At 47.9% G+C, this 21245-nt stretch overlaps 1 protein-coding gene across 6 annotated transcripts in view; it reads left to right on the top strand.

Annotated features, from left to right (window-relative positions):
- The first annotated feature begins 12842 nt into the window (after nt 1–12842).
- RAB11FIP3 (RAB11 family interacting protein 3) overlaps nt 12843–21245 on the top strand; it is a 137256-nt gene continuing 128853 nt past the window's right edge. For 3 of the 6 annotated variants that reach the window (XM_040356547.1, XM_040356545.1, XM_040356544.1), the window contains exon 1: nt 12843–20078. In XM_040356547.1, the coding sequence (XP_040212481.1) occupies nt 13209–20078 (6870 nt within the window). In that variant the 5' untranslated portion in view covers nt 12843–13208. The remainder of the gene's footprint in view (nt 20079–21245) is intronic. The other 3 variants (XM_040356546.1, XM_040356548.1, XM_040356549.1) reach the window with 3 other exon arrangements.

Raw genomic sequence — 21245 nt, 5'->3', positions numbered from 1 at the left:
CGGGACATTGCTGCGCCGCTGATAGGCTGAGCGCACTGTGAGTCACCGACCCGCAGGAAGTGGAACAGACCGGGGCCGGAGAACGGGACGGCGATATCGGAACAACGGGGGATCGTAGGCAGGTAAGTGAAAGTTTATTTTGTATAGTTTTACAGCCCGGGCACAGCGGGGGTTAAAAGTTTTAGCTTAGAGAACTCCTTTAAATGGCAGGCAGTCCGCTTTCAGATAAAAGTGATCTCTGTGGCGGATTCGCTGCAAGATCACTTTTATCGACATGTCTCTGCCGCTTACCGGAGCCGTCGGTGGAGACGATCTGAACTGGTCCCCTCAGTAGCATGAAGCCGAGTAAGGGAAAGATGGCCCACACTCGACTCCATAACATTGGATGATGGAAGCGACGTCAAACATCACTTCTGCCCAATGGTCTTAAAGGGGATTTTTTTTCTTCATTGTTTTTTATTGCATTTAAGTGTAAATGTGAGATCTGAGGTCTTTTTGATCCCAGATCTCACATTAAAGAGGTCCTGTCACGCTTTTTTTTTCTATCACAAGGGATGTTTACATTCCTTGTAATTTCTAGCAAAAGACCTCCTCTTTAACTCAAAACTGGTAACCAGTATAAATTTTTAATCGTTGCCTATGGAGACAATTTTGAAGCGTGACCTGTTGGGTATCAATTTACTCGGCATAAAATTATCTTTGACAATATACAAAAAATGGACTAACTTTACTGTTTTCTTTTATTCAAAAAGTGTATTTTTTTTATCGAAAAATTGCATTTGTAAGACCGCTGCCCAGATACGGTGTGACATAAAGTATTGCAACGACTGCCATTTTATTCTCTAGGGTGTCTGAAAAAAATATATAATGTTTGGGGGCTCTAAGCAATTTTCTAGCAAAAAAAAAAATGATTTTAACTGTTTTTTTTTTTTTTAGCGCTGGATTAACTCTGTGTGGCAAGACTGGGCACAGATGATAGGAAATCCTATACTCTACATTGTGACGTCAAAAAAATAAATAAAAATTTGGGGTTTACATCCACTTTAAGTACCGACACTAGTGGGTCAGCATAACAGCCAGGCAAATGGCATTTTATAGGTCAGCCGTGGCAAACTCATATCTCTAATGACAGGATAACTTTACACAGCCAGGCAAACTAGACGTGTCAGTAATGTTCTGTGTTCATATTTCCATGGGAGCGTGAATATGGTCGGCATCAAACTACTTTCTTACAGAAATAATTTGACCAGATTCCCAGGTCTTGAATAATTTATGTTACATGTTTAAATCGATTAATTCAGCTCAGGTTGCTGTAGCGGTAAAAACTGTGAAAGACTGGAAAAGATCTTTATTTAGCTGTGAAATGCTTCACACTGGATGCTGTGGATGCGCAGCTGAGAACTCTGTAGCACCATCTTACAATTCCCAAAGAGCAGGAAAAATAACGCGGACTTTAACGTCAGCATGAAAAAACTCCTGACAAAAAAATGATAGCTATCATTTTCTATCAATAAATGGCAATTCTCCAGCTCCACTCAAGTGACTTTTCCTCGGCTGTGCCTAAGGCAGAAGGCGACAGAAGCCCGGGCACCCCCCCGCCGAAGACGTTGAATAAGAAGACCGGGAGGGGGCCGCTGTAAAAGAGCTAAAGAAGAAAGCGACCCCTCCCCGGCGGAAGAAAACCAGATGGCGGTGAAGACCTGCATTCCCCCCTCCCCCCAGAAGACATAGAAGAAGCAGCCCCCCTTGTAAAAGAGCTAAAGAAGAGAGCCCCTGGAGCTGACTAATAAATTACTTTAATAACCCTGTGTCGTGTTTTTTTTACATATTTTTTTTCCCGCCAGGTGAATGGGTAGGGGTACGATGTACCCCATACTCATTCACCTAGGGTGGGGGGCTGGCATCTGGGGGCCCCCTTATTAAAGGGGGCTCCCAGGTTCCGATAAGCTCCCATCCGGCAGACCCCGACAACCAACGGCCAGGGTTGTCGGGAAGAGGCCCTGTCTTCATCAACATGGGGACAGGTGCAAAGCACCGACCCCCCCATGTTGAGGGCATGCGGCCTGGCACGGTTAAGGAGAGGGGGCCGCTCGCCCGTCCCCACCCCTTTCCTGACTGGCCGGGCTGCTGCTCGGATACGGGTCTGGTATGGATTTTGGGGGGACCCCCCCCACGCCGGTTTTTCGGCGCAGGGGGTGTCTCCTTAAAATCCATAGCAGACCCAAGGGCCTGGTATGCTCCTGCCGGTTTTTAGTTGAAATTTAGGCGTGGAGTTCCTCCTCAAGACCTAGCGACGTCAGTGGGAGCAATGCACGCCGGGAAATTTCGCGGACGGCGCATGCGCATTTAAATCGGCGCGGGAACGTGCCTGATTTAAATAGTACACTCCCCCTAGCCGCGGAATTTGAATTCCGCCGGGGGTTTTACGATCCGCCGCCGCAAGTTTGGAGGTAAGTGGTTTGTGAATAACCCACTTGCCTCGCAAACTTGCGGGAGCGGATCTTAAATCAGGTAGATCGAGCGGATCTAAAGATCCGCTGATCTACGTGAATCTGGCCCATAGTCTATAAACCAGAAACAATTTGTGGGCTTTACTTGAACCTATGGTCTATAAACTTGAAAAATTTAGTTGGCTTTACTTAAAACTATAGTTCCAGACAAGTTAAGGTATGTATTCCTAACTTAAACTAACTTGTGTTCCGTCCCCCTGTCAGAACACAATAGCCCAGCAGGAGAGATCGCTGTTCTAACATCGGATTGTTACTACAGTGGCTCCTCCCGAGTGCTTCAATTTTTTTTCATTCAGCCTGCTGGGTTGAATGAAAAAAAGCCCTGTTGGGGGGCTTTGGCAAAGTATCAGAGGTCTAAACAGACCCCTGACGTCTCACTTTTGAGATTTCTTTTCCTGCAGGCTCAGCTGCACTGGACAGTGAATGAATGGGAAGTGCTCTGTGCTGAGCAGCTTCCTGTTCATTCACAAACGGAAGCATAGTAAACAGTTTACAATGGACACAGTCAGTGAGTGAGTGGGGTAGATTTAGGTAGGGCTGCGCACTCTAACGGAGGCGCAGCGTACCGTTTTAACGCTACGCCTCCGTAAATTACTTTCGCTACGCTTCATTCACGAAGCAGTAGCTCCGTAATTTGCGCGGGCGCTCCGTAAAACTGGCCGGCGTAAGGGCGCGTAATTTAAATGATCCCGTAGGGGGCGTGGATCATTTAAATTAGGCGCGTTCCCGCGCCGAACGTAGTGCGCATGCTCCGTCGGGAAACTTTCCAGACGTGCATTGTGGTAAATGACGTCGCAAGGACGTAATTTGCTTCAACGTGAACGTAAATGGCGTCCAGTGCCATTCACGATTCACTTACGCAAACGACGTAATTTTCAAAAATCGCGACGCAGGAACGACGGGTATATTTAGCATTGGCTGCTACTGCTAATAGCATGAGCAGCCTTACGCAGAAACCGACAAACGCAAACGACGTAAAATGCGAACGCCGGGCGTGCGTACGGTTGTGAATCGGCGTGAGTATGCAATTTGCATACTCTACGCTGACCACTATGGGAACGCCACCTAGCGGCCAGCGTAAGAATGCAGCCTACGATACGACGGCATAAGAGCCTTATGCCAGTCATATCTTAGGCTGCAGTCGGCGTATCGAGCTTTCTGAATCAGGAGAAGTCGATACGCCGGCGCAACTAAGCAATTACGCTGCGTATCTATGGATACACAGACGCAATTGCTTTCTGAATCTACCCCAGTGTTTTTTGCAGTGTGTTCATTTTAAAAAGGAAGGCCCTGGTAAATGGCATATTTAATAGCCCCTTCCCCCACTCTCCATCATGAAACATCCCACGCAGCAGCTGGGGGAAATCGGCACTGCATGTAGTGATTAGTGTGTGCCCAGGCACATCTGGCACACCCCTTGCGCACGCCTATGCCGAAACCATATAATATGAGGTCTAACCTAAACACTTTCAAATTGTATGCAATCAGGCAGACCCTTGCACGACATAAATTAAAGTGGATGTAAACCCAAAACATTTTTTTTATTTTTTATGTCACAACGTACAGTATAAGATTTCCTATCATCTGTGCCCAGTCTTGCCACACAGAGTTAATCCAGCTCTGAGCAATCCTCTTTTATTGTTCAGTGAAATACAACAGACTTCCAGATAAAGACCAAAGTCCTTGCTTCTGAAAAAAAGTGCACAATTCACATCCCCTCCCCTGTGTTTTGATTAAATGTTTTCAAAATATGGGGTGAGTCACAGTTCAGTGCCATGAGAAAATGCAACAGCCATCAGAATATACATAGAGCTGAAGGGAAGAGGGGAGGGGGATGTGAATTGTGCACTTTTTACAGAAGCTGTGTATGTCTGCAAGCAGTGCACAAGATATGTAAATAACCTGTCACTCAAGCAAGGACTTTGGTTTTTATCTGGAAGTCTGTTTTATTTCCCTGAATAATAAAAAGAGGATTGCTCAGAGCTGGATTAACTCTGTGTGGCAAGACTGGTCACAGATGATAGGAAATCTTATTCTCTACATTGTGACATCAAAAAAAATAAATTTTTTTATTAAAGTATGGAAGGAAGGTTGCATAAGATTCGGAGAAGAGAAGGTTGTGGATCGGTTTCTTTCAGGTTGTTTCAGGCGCCTCCCTGACATCCAATAAAAAAAGATGCCTGAAAGACCGAAACTAATTGTTCGCACAAATGGAGACAGATAAGGAGCTGATAGACAGATCTGGATTGTAGAGAAGTGACATGACTTTAATATTAGGATTTATCTCTTGCCTATTCCTGGCACCCGACGTACATTATGGGATGCCTATGTAATATACATTAGTGGGTGATCAGAGCAAGGCACAGCTGTCACATTAGCACAGGCCTGAGCCGGGTACGCTTTCCTCCAGCAGCGCAGGTATTTTAACAGACTGTATTTGTGTAGCAATCCTCCGGAGGAATGACGTCATGGAATCTCACGCTGTACATACAGCTGCTTCTCCCTTATCAGCGGGTGTTTTTCCCAAAACGCACAGCAGGTCCTACCTGCCGAGAGCCGCATGCAATGGTCAGATCTCAGCATGTTTCCATGTCTGTGCGCACAATCAGATATTTATGGAAATCCGGGGCCTTGCTTACAGCAAGGGAGAACGCATCGCTCACAGCAGCCAGTTAGATTTTAGCTCCAGTGCGTTTTTTTTTTCTGCATCAAAAACGCATGGAAATTAGGTTACATGGTTTTCAATGGCATAGTTCATACTAGTGCGTTCCAGTTCCAGAGAAAAAAAAGTAGAACGTGCTGCATTTTTCCTGCATTGGACTGTACTGAAACACTGTAAAACGCATTAAAAACGCACAAATGCACTGGAACACACATGTTAAAGGTAAGAAAAAAGGAGGGGGAAAAAAGCACTGGACTACACCAAAAACGCATAAAAAAACACGCATGCAAAAAAGCATGTGGAACGCATCTGGACTGCCTTTCTATGGTGTGCATTTACCCTTAACTACTTGCCAACCAGCCGCCGTCGTTTTACGGCGGCAGGTCGGCTCCCCTGTGCGAGAGCCCGTAGCTCTACGTCGGCTCTCTCGCAGGCCACTAGCCCCCGACTCCCGTGCGCGTGCCCGGCTGGCGCGATCGCCGCCGGGAACACGCGATCGCTCGTTACAGAGCAGCTCCCGGTCCTGTCAGTGAGAGAAATGCTGATCTTCTGTTCATACAATGTATGAACAGAAGATCAGTCATTTCCCCTAGTCAGTCCACCCCCCCCCTACAGTTAGAACACACCCAGGGAACATACTTAACCCCTTCCCCGCCCCCTAGTGTTAACCCCTTCACTGCCAGTGGCATTTTTATAGTAATCCAATGCATTTTTATAGCACTGATCGCTATAAAAATGCCAATGGTCCCAAAAATGTGTCAAAAGTGTCCGAAGTGTCCGCCAAAATGTCGCAGTGGCGAAAAAAAATCGCTGATCGCCGCCATTACTAGTAAAAAAAAAAATATTAATAAAAATGCCATAAAAATACCCCCTATTTTGTAAACGCTATAACTTTTGCGCAAACCAATCAATAAACCCTTATTGCGATTTTTTTTTTACGAAAAATAGGTAGAAGAATACGTATCGGCCTAAACTGAGGACATTTTTTTTTTTTTATATATTTTTGGGGGATATTTATTAGAGCAAAAACTAAAAACCGCAGAGGCGATCAAATACCAACAAAAGAAAGCTCTATTTGTGGGGAAAAAAATATGCCAATTTTGTTTGGGAGCCACGTTGCACGACCGCGCAATTGTCAGTTTAAGCGACGCAGTGCCGAATCGCAAAACGTGCTCTGGTCTTTGTCCAGCAATATGGTCCGGGGGTTAAGTGGTTAAATAGTTCTGAATAAACATGAAAACTTACATGAGGAAGGTTGCTACAAACATTGGATATAGAACAAAATACGCACAGAGAAGTGGTAGAAAAATACAATATACAACATATGGTCAAAAGTATTGGGACACCTGCCTTTACACACACATGAAGTTTAATGGCATCCCAGTCTTAGCCCAGGTTCACATTGAGGGTGGGTTTGAAATTGTGTGAGTTCAGCTGAACTCGGATGACTTCAAACCGGCAATGCAGTCTGACTTCAGGGGCGATTTGACAGACATCTGGGCTGGTTCATGCACAGATGTCTATACAAATCACCCCCAAAGAATACTTTAGGGCAGGGATCCTCAAACTACGGCCCTCCAGCTGTTGCGGAACTACACATTCCATGAGGCATTGTAAAACTCTGACATTCACAGACATGACTGGGGCATGATGGGAATTGTAGTTCCTGAACAACTGGAGGGCCATAGTTTGAAGACCCCTGCTTTAGGGAATCTGTGCAGCGTCGCACCAATTCGTACGGTGCAATTGCCGGCAATAGATGCCGATTTGGCATGCGATTTGTAAAATGTTTTATTTATATCGGGAAACGGGTCCACAAAGACCACAACAGTAATGCAATACAAACATTTTCATACAGATATAGATACAGGGATTGGCATGCGATTTGACATGTCAAGTCGCATACCAAATCGGCCCGATGTGAACATGGGCTCTGTCCGTAGGGTTCACTATTGAGTTGGAAGGAAGGGGTGAAGCACCACCTAAGTGATGTATCACAGGAGATTTTATTATTACAACGGTTAAAAACACTTACAACGGGTAAGGTAAAATGAGTTTATCGTGCACTGGCTCGTCCACCAGGAAGTCTTGGGTCCTTACTCCTGCATGGTCCGCCGGGTTCAGGTCTGGCAGATTGGATTGGATGGCAGTCCGATGGGAATGGACTGGTGGTCATCCAACCGTTCCATAGAGAAGAGCAAGCTGTGTCCATGTTCGCATAGCAGACAGACCCCCCGCTGAGCAGGCGGATCTGCTTTACAGAACCCGTGTGAAAGGGCTCTTCTCTGCAGCCTGAGCTGCACTGTGGATGAATAATTAGGAATCTGTATATAGGAAACCCTGACACAATGTAAAAAAAAAAATGTGTGCAAGGTTTCCCCCCCGAGACGATACCAGACCCTTCGGTCTGGTATGGATCTTAATGGGAACCCCACACCAAAAAAAAATGTTGTGGGGTTCCCCCCAAGATCCATACCAGACCCTTAATCGAGCACGCAGCCCAGAAGGTCAGGAAAGGGGGGATGAGCAAGCGCCCCCCCCCTCCTGGACCACACCAAGCCACATGCCCTCAACATGGGGGGGTTGGTGCTTCGGGGCAGGGGGGGCCCTGTGCCCCCCACCCCAAAGCACCTTGTCCCCATGTTAATGAGGACAATGGCCTCTTTCCGACAACCCTTGCCCGGTGGTTGTGGGGGTCTGCGGGCGGGGACTGATCGGAATTTGGAAGCCCCCTTTAACAAGGGGGCCCCTAGATCCCGGCCCCCCACCCTAGATTCCCCCCTTCCAACTTTGATGAAACAGTTTGGGGATGGTCCCCTTCCTGCTCTAACATGACTGCGCACCAGTGCACAAAGCAAAGTCCATAAAGACATGGATGAGGAAGTTTGGGGTGGAGGAACATGACTGGCCTGCACAGAGTCCTGACCTCAACCCGATAAAACACCTTTGGGATGAATTAGAGCAGAGACTGTCAGTCAGGCCTTTTTGTTCACATCAGTGCCTGACCTCACAAATGGTCTTCTGGAAGATTGGTCAAACCTTCCCATAGACACACTCCTAAACCTTGTGGACCGCCTTCCCAGAGGAGTTGAAGCTGTTCTAGCTGCAAAGGGTGGGACAACTCAATATTGAACCCTACAGACTAAGACTGGGATGCCATTAAAGTTCATGTGTAGAGGCAGCCGTCCCAATACTTTTGGTAATACATAGCTAGATTCAGGTAGATGGGCGCATCTTTGAGGCGGCGTAGCGTGTCGTATTTACGCTACGCCGCCGTAAGTCAGAGAGGCAAGTGCTGTATTCACAAAGCACTTGCCTCCTAAGTTACGGCGGCGTAGCGTGAATGGGCCGGCGTAAGCGCGCCTAATTCAAATGAGGATGAGGGGGGCGTGTTTTATGTAAATTACTTGTGACCCGACGTGATTGACGTTTTTTATGAACGGCGCATGCGCCATCCGTGGACATATGCCAGTGTGCATTGCTCCAAAGTACGCCGCAAGGACGTATTGGTTTCGACGTGAACGTAAATTACGTCCAGCCCCATTCCCGGACAACTTATGCAAACAACGTAAAATTTTCAAATTTCGACGCGGGAACGACGCCCATACTTAACAACTTAGGCCAGCTATTTGTTCGACTAACTTTACGCCGGAAAACGCCTTACGTAAACGGCGTATCTTTACTGCGACAGGCAAGCGTACGTTCGTGAATCGGTGTATCTCGCTGATTTACGCATTCTAGACGTAAATCAGCGTTCACGCCCCTAGCGGCCGGCGGAACTAGACAGCTAAGATACGACGGCGCAGGTGCGTTTCTTTCCTCCCCCAAGCCTCCATCTTTGCTCCTTGGCTGTCATCTCGCATTCTCTTCTTTCAGATGTAATAATAATGATGGTTTTCTATGTGACAATCCAGTTCTTCCCGTCTTTACACTGGATATGTAAAAAAAAAGAGGAGAAGCAAAGATTAAACTGTTGGGCTTGCAGCACCTATTAGAAAATGAAGCTTTGAAAATGGCAACTGGTTCCTCTTACCACCAGATCCCCTCCGGCTGTATTATAAACTTGCAGCAAAAAAAGGACGCGTGTTGCCTCCACAGATGGATGAGAATGTGGAATTTTCTTTTGCATTTTAGGAAATAAAAATGAAAGCTGGCCATAGAGTTTAGATAATAGTCCTATGAGGCACCGAACCAGCACTATACCAGAAAACATGCCTGTTTCTATTGGTTGAGCATGTACGGCCCAGGAGAGTGCGCCCCCTTAACTGTCAGAGAATCAGATAAAACCCCCCGCTAATAAACCGTGACCCCAAGCAGTGTCAGGACAGGGTCACCCAGTGCCCGGGTGAGGATGTCAAACTACACCCCCTGCCATCTTATGTGGGTGCCCTCTGATCATCTTCTGTAGCTGGGACCTGTCTTACTAGACTATAATGTCACTTCTGGCTGCTACATAGCTGCAAGGTGCAAAAAGAATTGTTGGTTGGCCAGGAACCCCCAGAGTGCCGGTACCCGGTACAGAGCGCAGCCCCCCTAAGTACACCACTGATGGAGGCAATGGACCTCACCACCAGAGACACCACTGCTCCTCTGCACAAGTGCGCATACTCCTCTGACCCCCCAGTCTGTAGGATGGGATCCCCCATCTCTAACATCCCCTATTCTGTAGAATGTGATCCCCCATCTCTATGATCCCCCAGTCTGTAGAATGTGATCTCCCATCTCTATGATCCCCCAGTCTGTAGAATGTGATCACCCAGTCTGTAGAATGTGATCCCCCCATCTCTATGATGCCCCATTCTGTAGAATGTGATCCCCCATCTCTATGATCCCCCAGTCTGTAGAATGTGATCCCCCATCTCTATGATCCCCCAGTCTGTAGAATGTGATCCCCCATCTCTATGATCCCCCAGTCTGTAGAATGTGATCCCCCATCTCTATGATCCCCCAGTCTGTAGAATGTGATCCCCCAGTCTGTAGAATATGATCCCCCAGTCTGTAGAATGTGATCCTCCATCTCTATGATCCACCAGTCTGTAGAATGTGATCCTCCATCTCTATTAAACCAGTCTGTAGAATGTGATCCCCCCATCTCTATGATGCCCCATTCTGTAGAATGTGATCCCCCATCTCTATGATCCCTCAGTTTGTAGAATGTGATCCTCCATCCCTATGATCCCCCAGTCTGTAGAATGTGATCCCCCATCTCTATGATCCCCCAGTCTGTAGAATGTGATCCCCCAGTCTGTAGAATGTGATCCCCCAGTCTGTAGAATGTGATCCCCCATCTCTATGATCCCCCAGTCTGTAGAATGTGATCCCCCAGTCTGTAGAATGTGATCCCCCAGTCTGTAGAATGTGATCCCCATCCCTATGATCCCACAGTCTGTAGAATGTGATCCCCCAGTCTGTAGAATGTGATCCCCATCTCTATGATCCCCCAGTCTGTAGAATGTGATCCCCCACTCTGTAGAATGTGATCCCCCAGTCTGTAGAATGTGATCCCCCAGTCTGTAGAATGTGATCTCCCATTCCTATGATCCCCCAGTCTGTAGAATGTGATCCCCCAGTCTGTAGAATGTGATCCCCATCTCTATGATCCCCCAGTCTGTAGAATGTGATCCCCCAGTCTGTAGAATGTGATCCCCCAGTCTGTAGAATGTGATCCCTCACTCTGTAGAATGTGATCCCCCAGTCTGTAGAATGTGATCCCCCAGTCTGTAGAATGTGATCTCCCATCCCCATGATCCCCCAGTCTGTAGAATGTGATCCCTCACTCTGTAGAATGTGATCCCCCAGTCTGTAGAATGTGATCCCCCAGTCTGTAGAATGTGATCTCCCATCCCCATGATCCCCCAGTCTGTAGAATGTGATCCCTCACTCTGTAGAATGTGATCCCCATCCCTATGATCCCCCAGTCTGTAGAATGTGATCCCCCATCTCTATGATCCCCCAGTCTGTAGAATGTGATCCCCCAGTCTGTAGAATGTGATCCCCCATCTCTATGATCCCTCAGTTTGTAGAATGTGATCCTCCATCCCTATGATCCCCCAGTCTGTAGAATGTGATCCCCCATCTCTATGATCCCCCAGTCTGTAGAATGTGATCCCCCAGTCTGTAGAATGTGATCCCCCAGTCTGTAGAATGTGATCCCCCATCTCTATGATCCCCCAGTCTGTAGAATGTGATCTCCCATCCCTATGATCCCCCACTCTGTAGAATGTGATCCCCCAGTCTGTAGAATGTGATCCCCCAGTCTGTAGAATGTGATCTCCCATTCCTATGATCCCACAGTCTGTAGAATGTGATCCCCCAGTCTGTAGAATGTGATCCCCATCTCTATGATCCCCCAGTCTGTAGAATGTGATCCCCCAGTCTGTAGAATGTGATCCCCCAGTCTGTAGAATGTGATCCCCCAGTCTGTAGAATGTGATCCCCCATCTCTATGATCCCTCAGTCTGTAGAATGTGATCCCCCATCTCTATGATCCCCCAGTCTGTAGAATGTGATCCCCCAGTCTGTAGAATGTGATCCCCCAGTCTGTAGAATGTGATCCCTCACTCTGTAGAATGTGATCCCCCAGTCTGTAGAATGTGATCCCCCAGTCTGTAGAATGTGATCTCCCATCCCCATGATCCCCCAGTCTGTAGAATGTGATCCCTCACTCTGTAGAATGTGATCCCCCAGTCTGTAGAATGTGATCCCCCAGTCTGTAGAATGTGATCTCCCATCCCCATGATCCCCCAGTCTGTAGAATGTGATCCCTCACTCTGTAGAATGTGATCCCCATCCCTATGATCCCCCAGTCTGTAGAATGTGATCCCCCATCTCTATGATCCCCCAGTCTGTAGAATGTGATCCCCCATCTCTATGATCCCTCAGTTTGTAGAATGTGATCCTCCATCCCTATGATCCCCCAGTCTGTAGAATGTGATCCCCCATCTCTATGATCCCCCAGTCTGTAGAATGTGATCCCCCAGTCTGTAGAATGTGATCCCCCAGTCTGTAGAATGTGATCCCCCATCTCTATGATCCCCCAGTCTGTAGAATGTGATCTCCCATCCCTATGATCCCCCACTCTGTAGAATGTGATCCCCCAGTCTGTAGAATGTGATCCCCCAGTCTGTAGAATGTGATCTCCCATTCCTATGATCCCACAGTCTGTAGAATGTGATCCCCCAGTCTGTAGAATGTGATCCCCATCTCTATGATCCCCCAGTCTGTAGAATGTGATCCCCCACTCTGTAGAATGTGATCCCCCAGTCTGTAGAATGTGATCCCCCAGTCTGTAGAATGTGATCCCCCATCTCTATGATCCCTCAGTCTGTAGAATGTGATCCCCCATCCCTATGATCCCCCAGTCTGTAGAATGTGATCCCCCAGTCTGTAGAATGTGATCCCCCAGTCTGTAGAATGTGATCCCCCAGTCTGTAGAATGTGATCCCTCATCTCTATGATCCCCCAGTCTGTAGAATGTGATCCCCCAGTCTGTAGAATGTGATCCCCCAGTCTGTAGAATGTGATCCCCCAGTCTGTAGAATGTGATCCCCCATCCATCCCTGTATGATGCGCTCAGTGTTCTCTCCTCCATCCTCCTCATGCACTCTCTCCCCCCTCCTCCTCCTCCTCGGTCTTGTCCCCGGCTCCTCCCTCTTCTCCCAGCCTCCTCTCCCTCTCTGTGTCGGTCAGTCTCCTGCAGTCTCTCGGATGGATGGTGTCGGTTGCCCCGGTTCTTTTCCTCTGATCTCTCTCCCAGGCCCACAGCCGGCATTGCAGTGATCGGCAGCCCGGCTCTGCCCTCCATCCCCCCGGAGCGGTGCCCGGGGCTCTGCACCTTGCACGGCTCGGAGGATGAAGCCCCCCAGGACGGAGGGGGCAGGTGAGGGCCGCTGACCCCGCTGGGAGGGGATTGTTTTTTATTGGATGTGCTTTGAATTGGAGTCATGCCTGATGGTGGAGATCCCCGGCTGAGGACATGATGGCAGCAGAATAAGGATCCCTCCAGAGACCCCCGGAGATCCAGCCTGCTGGGACCCATGAGGATGGATGGGGACCCTCATTTGACTGCCTGGGGCGGCTTGGACACTGAGCCCCTGGGGGGGCAGAGAGCGATCGCCCTGATCCCTCCTCAGGTGGTGGGGGGCTATTTCCTGATGGGGACTGAGGAGAAGGGACGCCAATCACTGGATGAGCACGGTGGGCCCGAGCCGTGCCAGGGTGAGGAGCCCTTATTACAGCCCCTCGGGGTGATAGGGGAGGTTACAGGTGGGCATGGAGAGGAGAGTGCCCCCATCGCCCTCTCTACCCCACATTCATTCCTGGACTCCGATCAGAAGCCTTCCACATACTGTACGTTTAAGTTGCCCCCTGAAACGGCCCTCATGCCCCTTCCCCCAAATCCCCATAGTCAAAGTCCGTATCTGAATGGGTCATCTGAATGGGTAGGAGATACAACATCGGATGACCTACTAGATGCCCACCAGCTGTTTGTTCCTTGGCCCGCTTTGCCACCTGAAAATGACCCGTTACCCCCTTGTCCTCCATTAGATGCCAACCAGATGCCCATGGTCAGCGAGGGTGTGTTAGATTTAGATGAGACACCGCTGTTTACTTCCAAAACGCACCAGAGAAGTGACTGTAAGCCCCCATCCTTTGATTATTTACCACCTGTGATTGACCAAATTCCTCTAGCTGAATCCCGTCTACCTCGTCTTGATGACCATTCCTTATTGTCTGTGGCCCCTAAAGATCCTTGTACAGACCAGTCCCTCCAGTCAGATTTCCTCTTGGACCCTGCCGCTGTAGAATCGCCACCGTATGACTCCATCTTGGATTTTAGTGCTGTAGAGTTGCCCCAATCTTTCTCCCAGTTAGATGAAGGTGATGAACAGTTGCCCCAGTCTAGCTTCCAGTTAGATGAAGGTGATGAACAGTTGCCCCAGTCTAGCTTCCAGTTAGATAAAGGTGATGAACAGTTGCCCCAGTCTAGCTTCCAGTTAGATGAAGGTGATGAACAGTTGCCCCAGTCTAGCTTCCAGTTAGATGAAGGTGATGAACAGTTGCCCCAGTCTAGCTTCCAGTTAGATGAAGGTGATGAACAGTTGCCCCAGTCTAGCTTCCAGTTAGATGAAGGTGATGAACAGTTGCCCCAGTCTAGCTTCCAGTTAGATGAAGGTGATGAACAGTTGCCCCAGTCTAGCTTCCAGTTAGATGAAGGTAATGAACAGTTGCCCCAATCTAGCTTCCAGTTAGATGAAGATGAACAGTTTCCCCAGTCTAGCTCCCAGTTAGATGAAGGTGCTTTAGAGCTGTCCCAGTCTAGCTCCCAGTTAGATGAAGGTGCTGTAGAGCTGTCCCAGTCTAGCTCCCAATTAGATGAAGGTTATGTAGAGTTACCCCAGTCTAGCTCCCAGTTAGATGAAAGTGATGAACAGTTTCCCCAGTCTAGCCCCCACTTCGATGAAGTTGAACAGTTGCCCCCGTCTAGTTCCCAGTTAGATGAAGGTGCTGCACAGTTGCCCCCGTCTAGTTCCCAGTTAGATGAAGGTGCTGCACAGTTGCCCCCGTCTAGTTCCCAGTTAGATGAAGGTGCTGCACAGTTGCTCCAGACTAGCTCCTGGTTAGATGAAGGTGCTGCACAGTTGACCCCGTCTAGTTCCCAGTTAGATGAAGGTGCTGCACAGTTGCTCCAGACTAGCTCCTGGTTAGATGAAGGTGCTGCACAGTTGCTCCAGACTAGCTCCTGGTTAGATGAAGGTGCTGCACAGTTGCCCCCGTCTAGTTCCCGGTTAGATGAAGGTGCTGCACAGTTGCCCCCGTCTAGTTCCCAGTTAGATGAAGGTGCTGCACAGTTGCCCCCGTCTAGTTCCCAGTTAGATGAAGGTGCTGCACAGTTGCTCCAGACTAGCTCCTGGTTAGATGAAGGTGCTGCACAGTTGCTCCAGACTAGCTCCTGGTTAGATGAAGGTGCTGCACAGTTGCTCCAGACTAGCTCCTGGTTAGATGAAGGTGCTGCACAGTTGCCCACGTCTAGTTCCCGGTTAGATGAAGGTGCTGCACAGTTACCCAAGTCTAGCTCCCGGTTAGATGAAGGTGCTGCACAGTTGCCCCTGTCTAGTTCCCAGTTAGATGAAGGTGCTGCACAGTTGCCCCTGTCTAGTTCCCAGTTAGATGAAGGTGCTGCACAGTTGCCCCCGTCTAGTTCCCAGTTAGATGAAGGTGCTGCACAGTTGCCCCCGTCTAGTTCCCAGTTAGATGAAGGTGCTGCACAGTTGCCCCCGTCTAGTTCCCAGTTAGATGAAGGTGCTGCACAGTTGCCCAAGTCTAGCTTCTGGTTAGATGAAGGTGCTGCACAGTTGCTCCAGACTAGCTCCTGGTTAGATGAAGGTGCTTCACTGTTGCCCAAGTCTGACTCCTGTCTTGAACCTGACTCAGTCCAGTTGTCTCATTCCATAATCCATTTGAAATTTGACCCTGACCACTTGTCGCAATCCCAGTCCCATTTTTGCCCTGACCCATTTTCCCAGTCTAAATGCTGTTTGAATGCTGATGTTGACGATTTGCCTGAGGCTGAGATCTGTTTGGACCTCGGCACCGCTGAATTGCCTGAAGCAGACTCCTGTGTTATCGCCAATGATTTGGCCGAGGCAGACATCTTTTTAAACCCCGAGGGTGACTTGCCCGAGGCAGAAGCCTGCTTGAACCTCGATGTCAATGAGCTGCCTGAATCCGATGCTTGCCTGAATCCAGGCATTGGTGATCTACCGGAAGCTGAAAGCTTTGCGGTTTATGATGTTGGTGAGCTGCCCGAGGCTGAGAGCTTTTTGAACCCTGATGGTGAATTGCCAGAAGCTGAAGCTGGTTTCAACACTGGCAGTGATTTGACAGAGGCTGAATCGGGCTCCGCCAATGTTACCGACTATTTATTCCGGTCTGAATCCTGTTTACACTCTGACGTGGACCAGTTACCCCAGTGCCATCCTTCTTTAAACTCTGAACGGTTATCCCTGGCAAAATCCTGTTTACACCTGGACACTAACCAGTTATGCCGTCCTCAATCCTTTTTGGCCCCTGACTTTGAACCGCTGTCTGAATCCTGTTTCACCGCCGATGAAGACCAGTTACCCCAAATAGAATCTCATTTGCACTCTTTCGCTTACAAATTAGCCCATCCTGAATCAGATGTTGACAACATTAACTATGTGGCATCTGGCTCTGAACAGGTAGGCCAGTTTAATGGCACTTTGGATCCAGACACTAACAAGTTACACCAGGCCAAGACCGACAGCAATCTGTTACCCCAATTAGAATGCGGTTTACACCCAGACTCTGGTCCTTTACCCACTTTCCATTCCTCTTTGGACCCTAAACCAGACCAGTTATTCCAGTCTGAACCCTTTTGGAAGTCTGATGTTGACCAACTCCACCTTTTTTCCCAGTCTGAATCCAGTTTAGCTGAGTTATATCCTAAGGGTGAACTATGTTCAACTTCTGAGCTTGAGATCTTATCCCAGTCTGAGTGTGATTCAGGCCAAAACTCTGACCATTCCGCCCGTTCAGAATGTTGCCTGAATTCTCAAAATGAGCAGGTTTGTGATGCCGGTTTGGACCATAAACAAGAGTTGGCCCTCTGTAAGCCCAGTTTGAGTCTCCAGATTGACCAGTTTCCTCTGCCCGACGCTTGTGCTCAACATGACCCCAGCCAATCACCACAGACGGATTGCCTTTTTATCCCAAAGTTTGCCCAGTGCTCCCAGTCTGAACCCTTTTTAGATACCGACAGGTTATCCCAGCCAAACTCGTATTTGGAACTCGACACTGTCCAGTTTTCCCAGTCTGATTTGGCCTTGGGTTCGAGTGCATGTGAGAGTCTCAATTCTGGGTCCTCCTTGACCCCTGTTATTGATACCTTGCCTCAATCTGGGTTATGTTTGGACTCGGATATTGAGCCATTGCCTCTCTCTGAAACCTTTTTGGCTCATGAAAATGACCAGTTAACTTATTCTATTTTTGAGTCCGGCTCTGGGCCAATGTCTCCTCCTCAAACCTCTTCCAACACTGAACAAATACCTTTGTTTTCCGACGTTGCAGACAAAGAAATTACTGTTTCTGAGTCCGCTCATTGTGAAAGTCCCTTGACCAATAATGGTGACCTGTTGCCCCCATCTGAATCTGACTTGGGTGATGACGCTGATCTCTTCTGTCTCTGCGACACGTTTTTAGCCCATGACACCGACCAAATATCTCTACCGGGTCTCCCTGAGACCATTGACCCTGACCACTTGCCTTTTTCTGGATCCGTTTTGATCCATAATTCTGATCCATTGGCTCAATCAAATGTCCCCAAGGCTTCTGATATTGAGCACTTGCCTATTTCTGACTCTGTTTTGGCATGTGATGCTGCCGATTTTCAGCCCGGTGAATATTTTTTACTTCTAAATGCTTTGCCTTTTCCAGTGTCCGATACCACTGACCATTTAGCTGGATTGCCAGAAGCCTGTGATGAATCGGATTGTGGTCACTTGCTAAAGCTTGAATCTAGTTTAAATGACGATAGTGATCAAGTCTTTCTCTATGAATCATCTGTGGATCACAACATCCATGAGATGCCTCTTTCTGATTCCCTCATGCCTTCCCATGCAAACCAGTTGCCACCATCTCGACACCATTTTGCTGACCAGTTGCCTAATTGTAACTCTTTTGTGGCCAATACCAGTCACCTGCCTTTATTGGAATCCTATTTGGATCTTGATCATGGCAACTTTTCCAAGTGTGACTCCAGTTCGAATAACGATTTGCCTTTATCTGACTCTGTTGTAGCAGAAGATGCCGACAAGTTCATTGAATCCTCTACAGGTCACTTCTCCGACCAATTGCCACCGTCTCAATCTTTTCATGATATCGGCCTTCTGCATCTTTCAGAATGCCTATTGTCCCCGAACTTTGATGACTTGGAACTGTCTGATTTGTGTTTGTCTCCTGACATTGATCATTTTCCTTTAGAGGTGACCTCCGTAGACCCTGGCAATGAATTATCCTTGTTTGATGAGCTTTTGATCAGCGATGCCAACCAGTCACTTCTGATTGAGTCCAATGTTACTCCGACCAGCAATGAGTTGTCCTTGCTTGAGTCTTGTTCGTCAAACGATACTGACCACATGCTCCTCTCTCATATGTCTGAACCTCCTCATGAACACCAGTTGTCCTTTTCTGGTCCCAATGCTCTCCTCAAAGAGGCTAATGTACAATTGTGTCAGTCCTTGACATCTAATGTTGACCAATTATTGTCTGAAACCTTTCTAGAATCCAGTAATAGCCATTTGGCCAATGAGGTAGATCAACCTGAATCTGCAAATCGGCCATCTTTGGATTCTGCTTCATGTTTTTCTCCGATAACCCCAGCTAACACCAGTTTCTCAAACAGCATTGTTGAAGAATTCCAAATCTCATGGGACTGGTCTTCAGATTTAGTCCATTCTCAATTCACAGGGGTCGGTTTGGACTGTGGCGCAGACACTTATTTAAATGTATCTCCAAATGACACTGGCAGCCAGGTTCACGAAATTGATGATCGTTTTCCTTTATTTTGTTTAGATACGCCACCAGAATCTCCCATTGCGTCCTTAGAAATAGATCCGCTTTCCCTTTCAGACGACTTGCTGTCCCTTTGCGATCTATTCTCACATTTACAATCTAATGAGATGTCTTCCTCCGATATGAATAGTGACCTATGTTGTGCCCTCGATAGTTTATCACTGCACCAGACAGATAGTGAGTTTAGAGCTGAGAAGGTACCTACGACCGAAGAAGAAATGTTGTCTCAGGTAAATGACCCCCAGTCAGCTAACCTGCCACCCATGCCCTCATCTAATGGCCAAGTTGACTTTAATATCGGAGGTGATGGCATTTCAGACAACGACCTTCTCAATAACGATATTGACCACTCTGATTCTTACTGCTTGGACTTATTGTTTGAACCTGAACTGGTTTCATGTAAAACGCAGAGCTCCCCGAGTAGTCCTACTGTTCATCCATGTTCCCAATTTCACTTTGACCCGTCCTTTAGAAGTACATCTGTTAATGTAGCCGGTCATTTGCTTTGTGACGCAACCAAGCCTTCGCAATCGCTTGTTTATGAAACGCCATCAACCTCTCCGCTGGAAAGCCTTTGTTTTGGTGATCATTTGACACCTGCAGGTCAGGCAGGTTCTCCTTTCCAAAGTATCTCATTTGCTCAGAGCGATTCCTATGTGGTTACTGAAACAGGATCAGAATTCCTTGACGAAACTTGCCAGCTACCGTTGATTGTGGGGAAGGACCCTTTGGATTTGTTGGATGATTTCACTGAAAACAACCAGGATGTCCTGCTTGCAAAGTCTCAGGAAGCCATACCACCGGATAAATTGGTTCAGCCAGAAATAGACGACCCTATTCTGGAGGAGAAAGCACTTTTTAGTGAACTGAAAGGGCCTGTTTTGTTGAGATCGGAAGAACCAGATTGTGACCAGGTGTGCTGTACAACTTCCGACTCGTATGAGCAATATCCTTCAGTTGATGCCACCCAGTCAAAGGCAGATATTGGTTTGAAGAGCCCTCTTCTGCCATGTCGTACGATGGCACAACCTGAAAAGCTTGCACTCTCCCGTACAGGCTCTCCCTTGGAAATTACCCAGGTGCTTCCATGCGATTCCCACCAGCCTGCCGATTCACAGGATTCAGCCTCCGCCCCCTTCTCGTTTGGAGAGGGTGACCCGTTTTTGGCATTTGCCCTGGATAATGACTCTCCTTGTGTCGGGGACGAGCTGGCCCGTCTCCGAGCTGTATTTGATGCACTGGATCGAGATAAAGATGGCTTTGTGAAGATGGAGGACTTTGTGCAGTTTGCTACTGTTTATGGGGCAGAGCAGGTACGTTTTTCTAGAAGCTTAGCCTTAAGGTAGAACTGTAGGCAAAACTTTTTTTTTTCATTTTGAATGGAGCAAGGGAGGGTTATAACCCCTGTCAGATTTTTTATTTTTTTCATCATCTGTGTCGCATTTACGGATATTTCCCTTCACTTCCTGTCCCATGGCCAAACAGGAAGTGAGAGGAAATCCCTACAAATTAAAGTGGTTGTAAACCCTTAAAAGAAAAACCTGCAAGACAAAGGCATAATGAGCTACTAGCTCATTATGTATTACTTACCTTGGATCAAAACCCTTGCAGCTGTCCTCACGGAGCTTACTTCCGGGTATCGCGGCTCCGGCCCTGTGATTAGCCAGAGCCGCAATTAACTCACGCATGCGTGCAGGAGCTGATGGTAACCTCACATCTTACTGAGGCAACGGCACGACGTGCCATTGCTTCAGTGCGCATGTGCCGATCACTTTGGCACATGCAGACACAGGGGGATATCTCCTAAACCGTGCAGGTTTAGGAGCTATCCAGGGTAGCTACAGGTAAGGCCCCGTACACACGGTCGAACATGTCCGCTGAAACTGGCCCGCGACCAGTTTCCGCGGACATGTCCGACCGTGTGTACGGCCTAGCGGACAGGTTTCCAGCGGACAAAAGTTTCTAAGCATGCTTAGAAACTTGTCCGCTGGAAACATGTCCGTCGGACATGTCCGATGGTTAGTACGCCTAATCGGACATGTCTCCTCGTGTGTACGGGGCCTAAGCCTTAATATAGGCTTACCTGTAGCATAAAGTTGTTCTAACGAGTTTACAACCACTTTAAAGGAATTCCTTGGGGACCCCCAGGTCACCTGAACTATTGTCCCCATTGAAGGATTTTCTTTTCTGGGGACAACCCAAAATTTGGGACTTTTTAAGTTCACCTTCAATAATAATGATAAACGGGACAAATGGAGAGGATGAATCGCCCTAAAGAGGACACAGACGGCAATAAAAACTGACGGGGGTTCTAATCCCTCGCCACTCTATCCAAAACGACAAAAAAAACGTTTTTTCCTTTTACTTATACTTTAAAGTTGGCCTTGTTTTATCTGGAAAACATGTTTTTGTCAGTGAGATTGCTAATATAATGAAAGAATATAGAGGCTGCCGTTGCTGACCTTGACTTTAAGAAAATG

This window comes from Rana temporaria, chromosome 6 (genome assembly GCF_905171775.1).
Source record: "Rana temporaria chromosome 6, aRanTem1.1, whole genome shotgun sequence".
NCBI classification, from domain to species: Eukaryota; Metazoa; Chordata; class Amphibia; order Anura; family Ranidae; genus Rana; species Rana temporaria.
The sequence above is the reverse complement of the archived record's forward strand: the minus strand, read 5'-3'. Positions and strand labels throughout refer to the sequence as shown.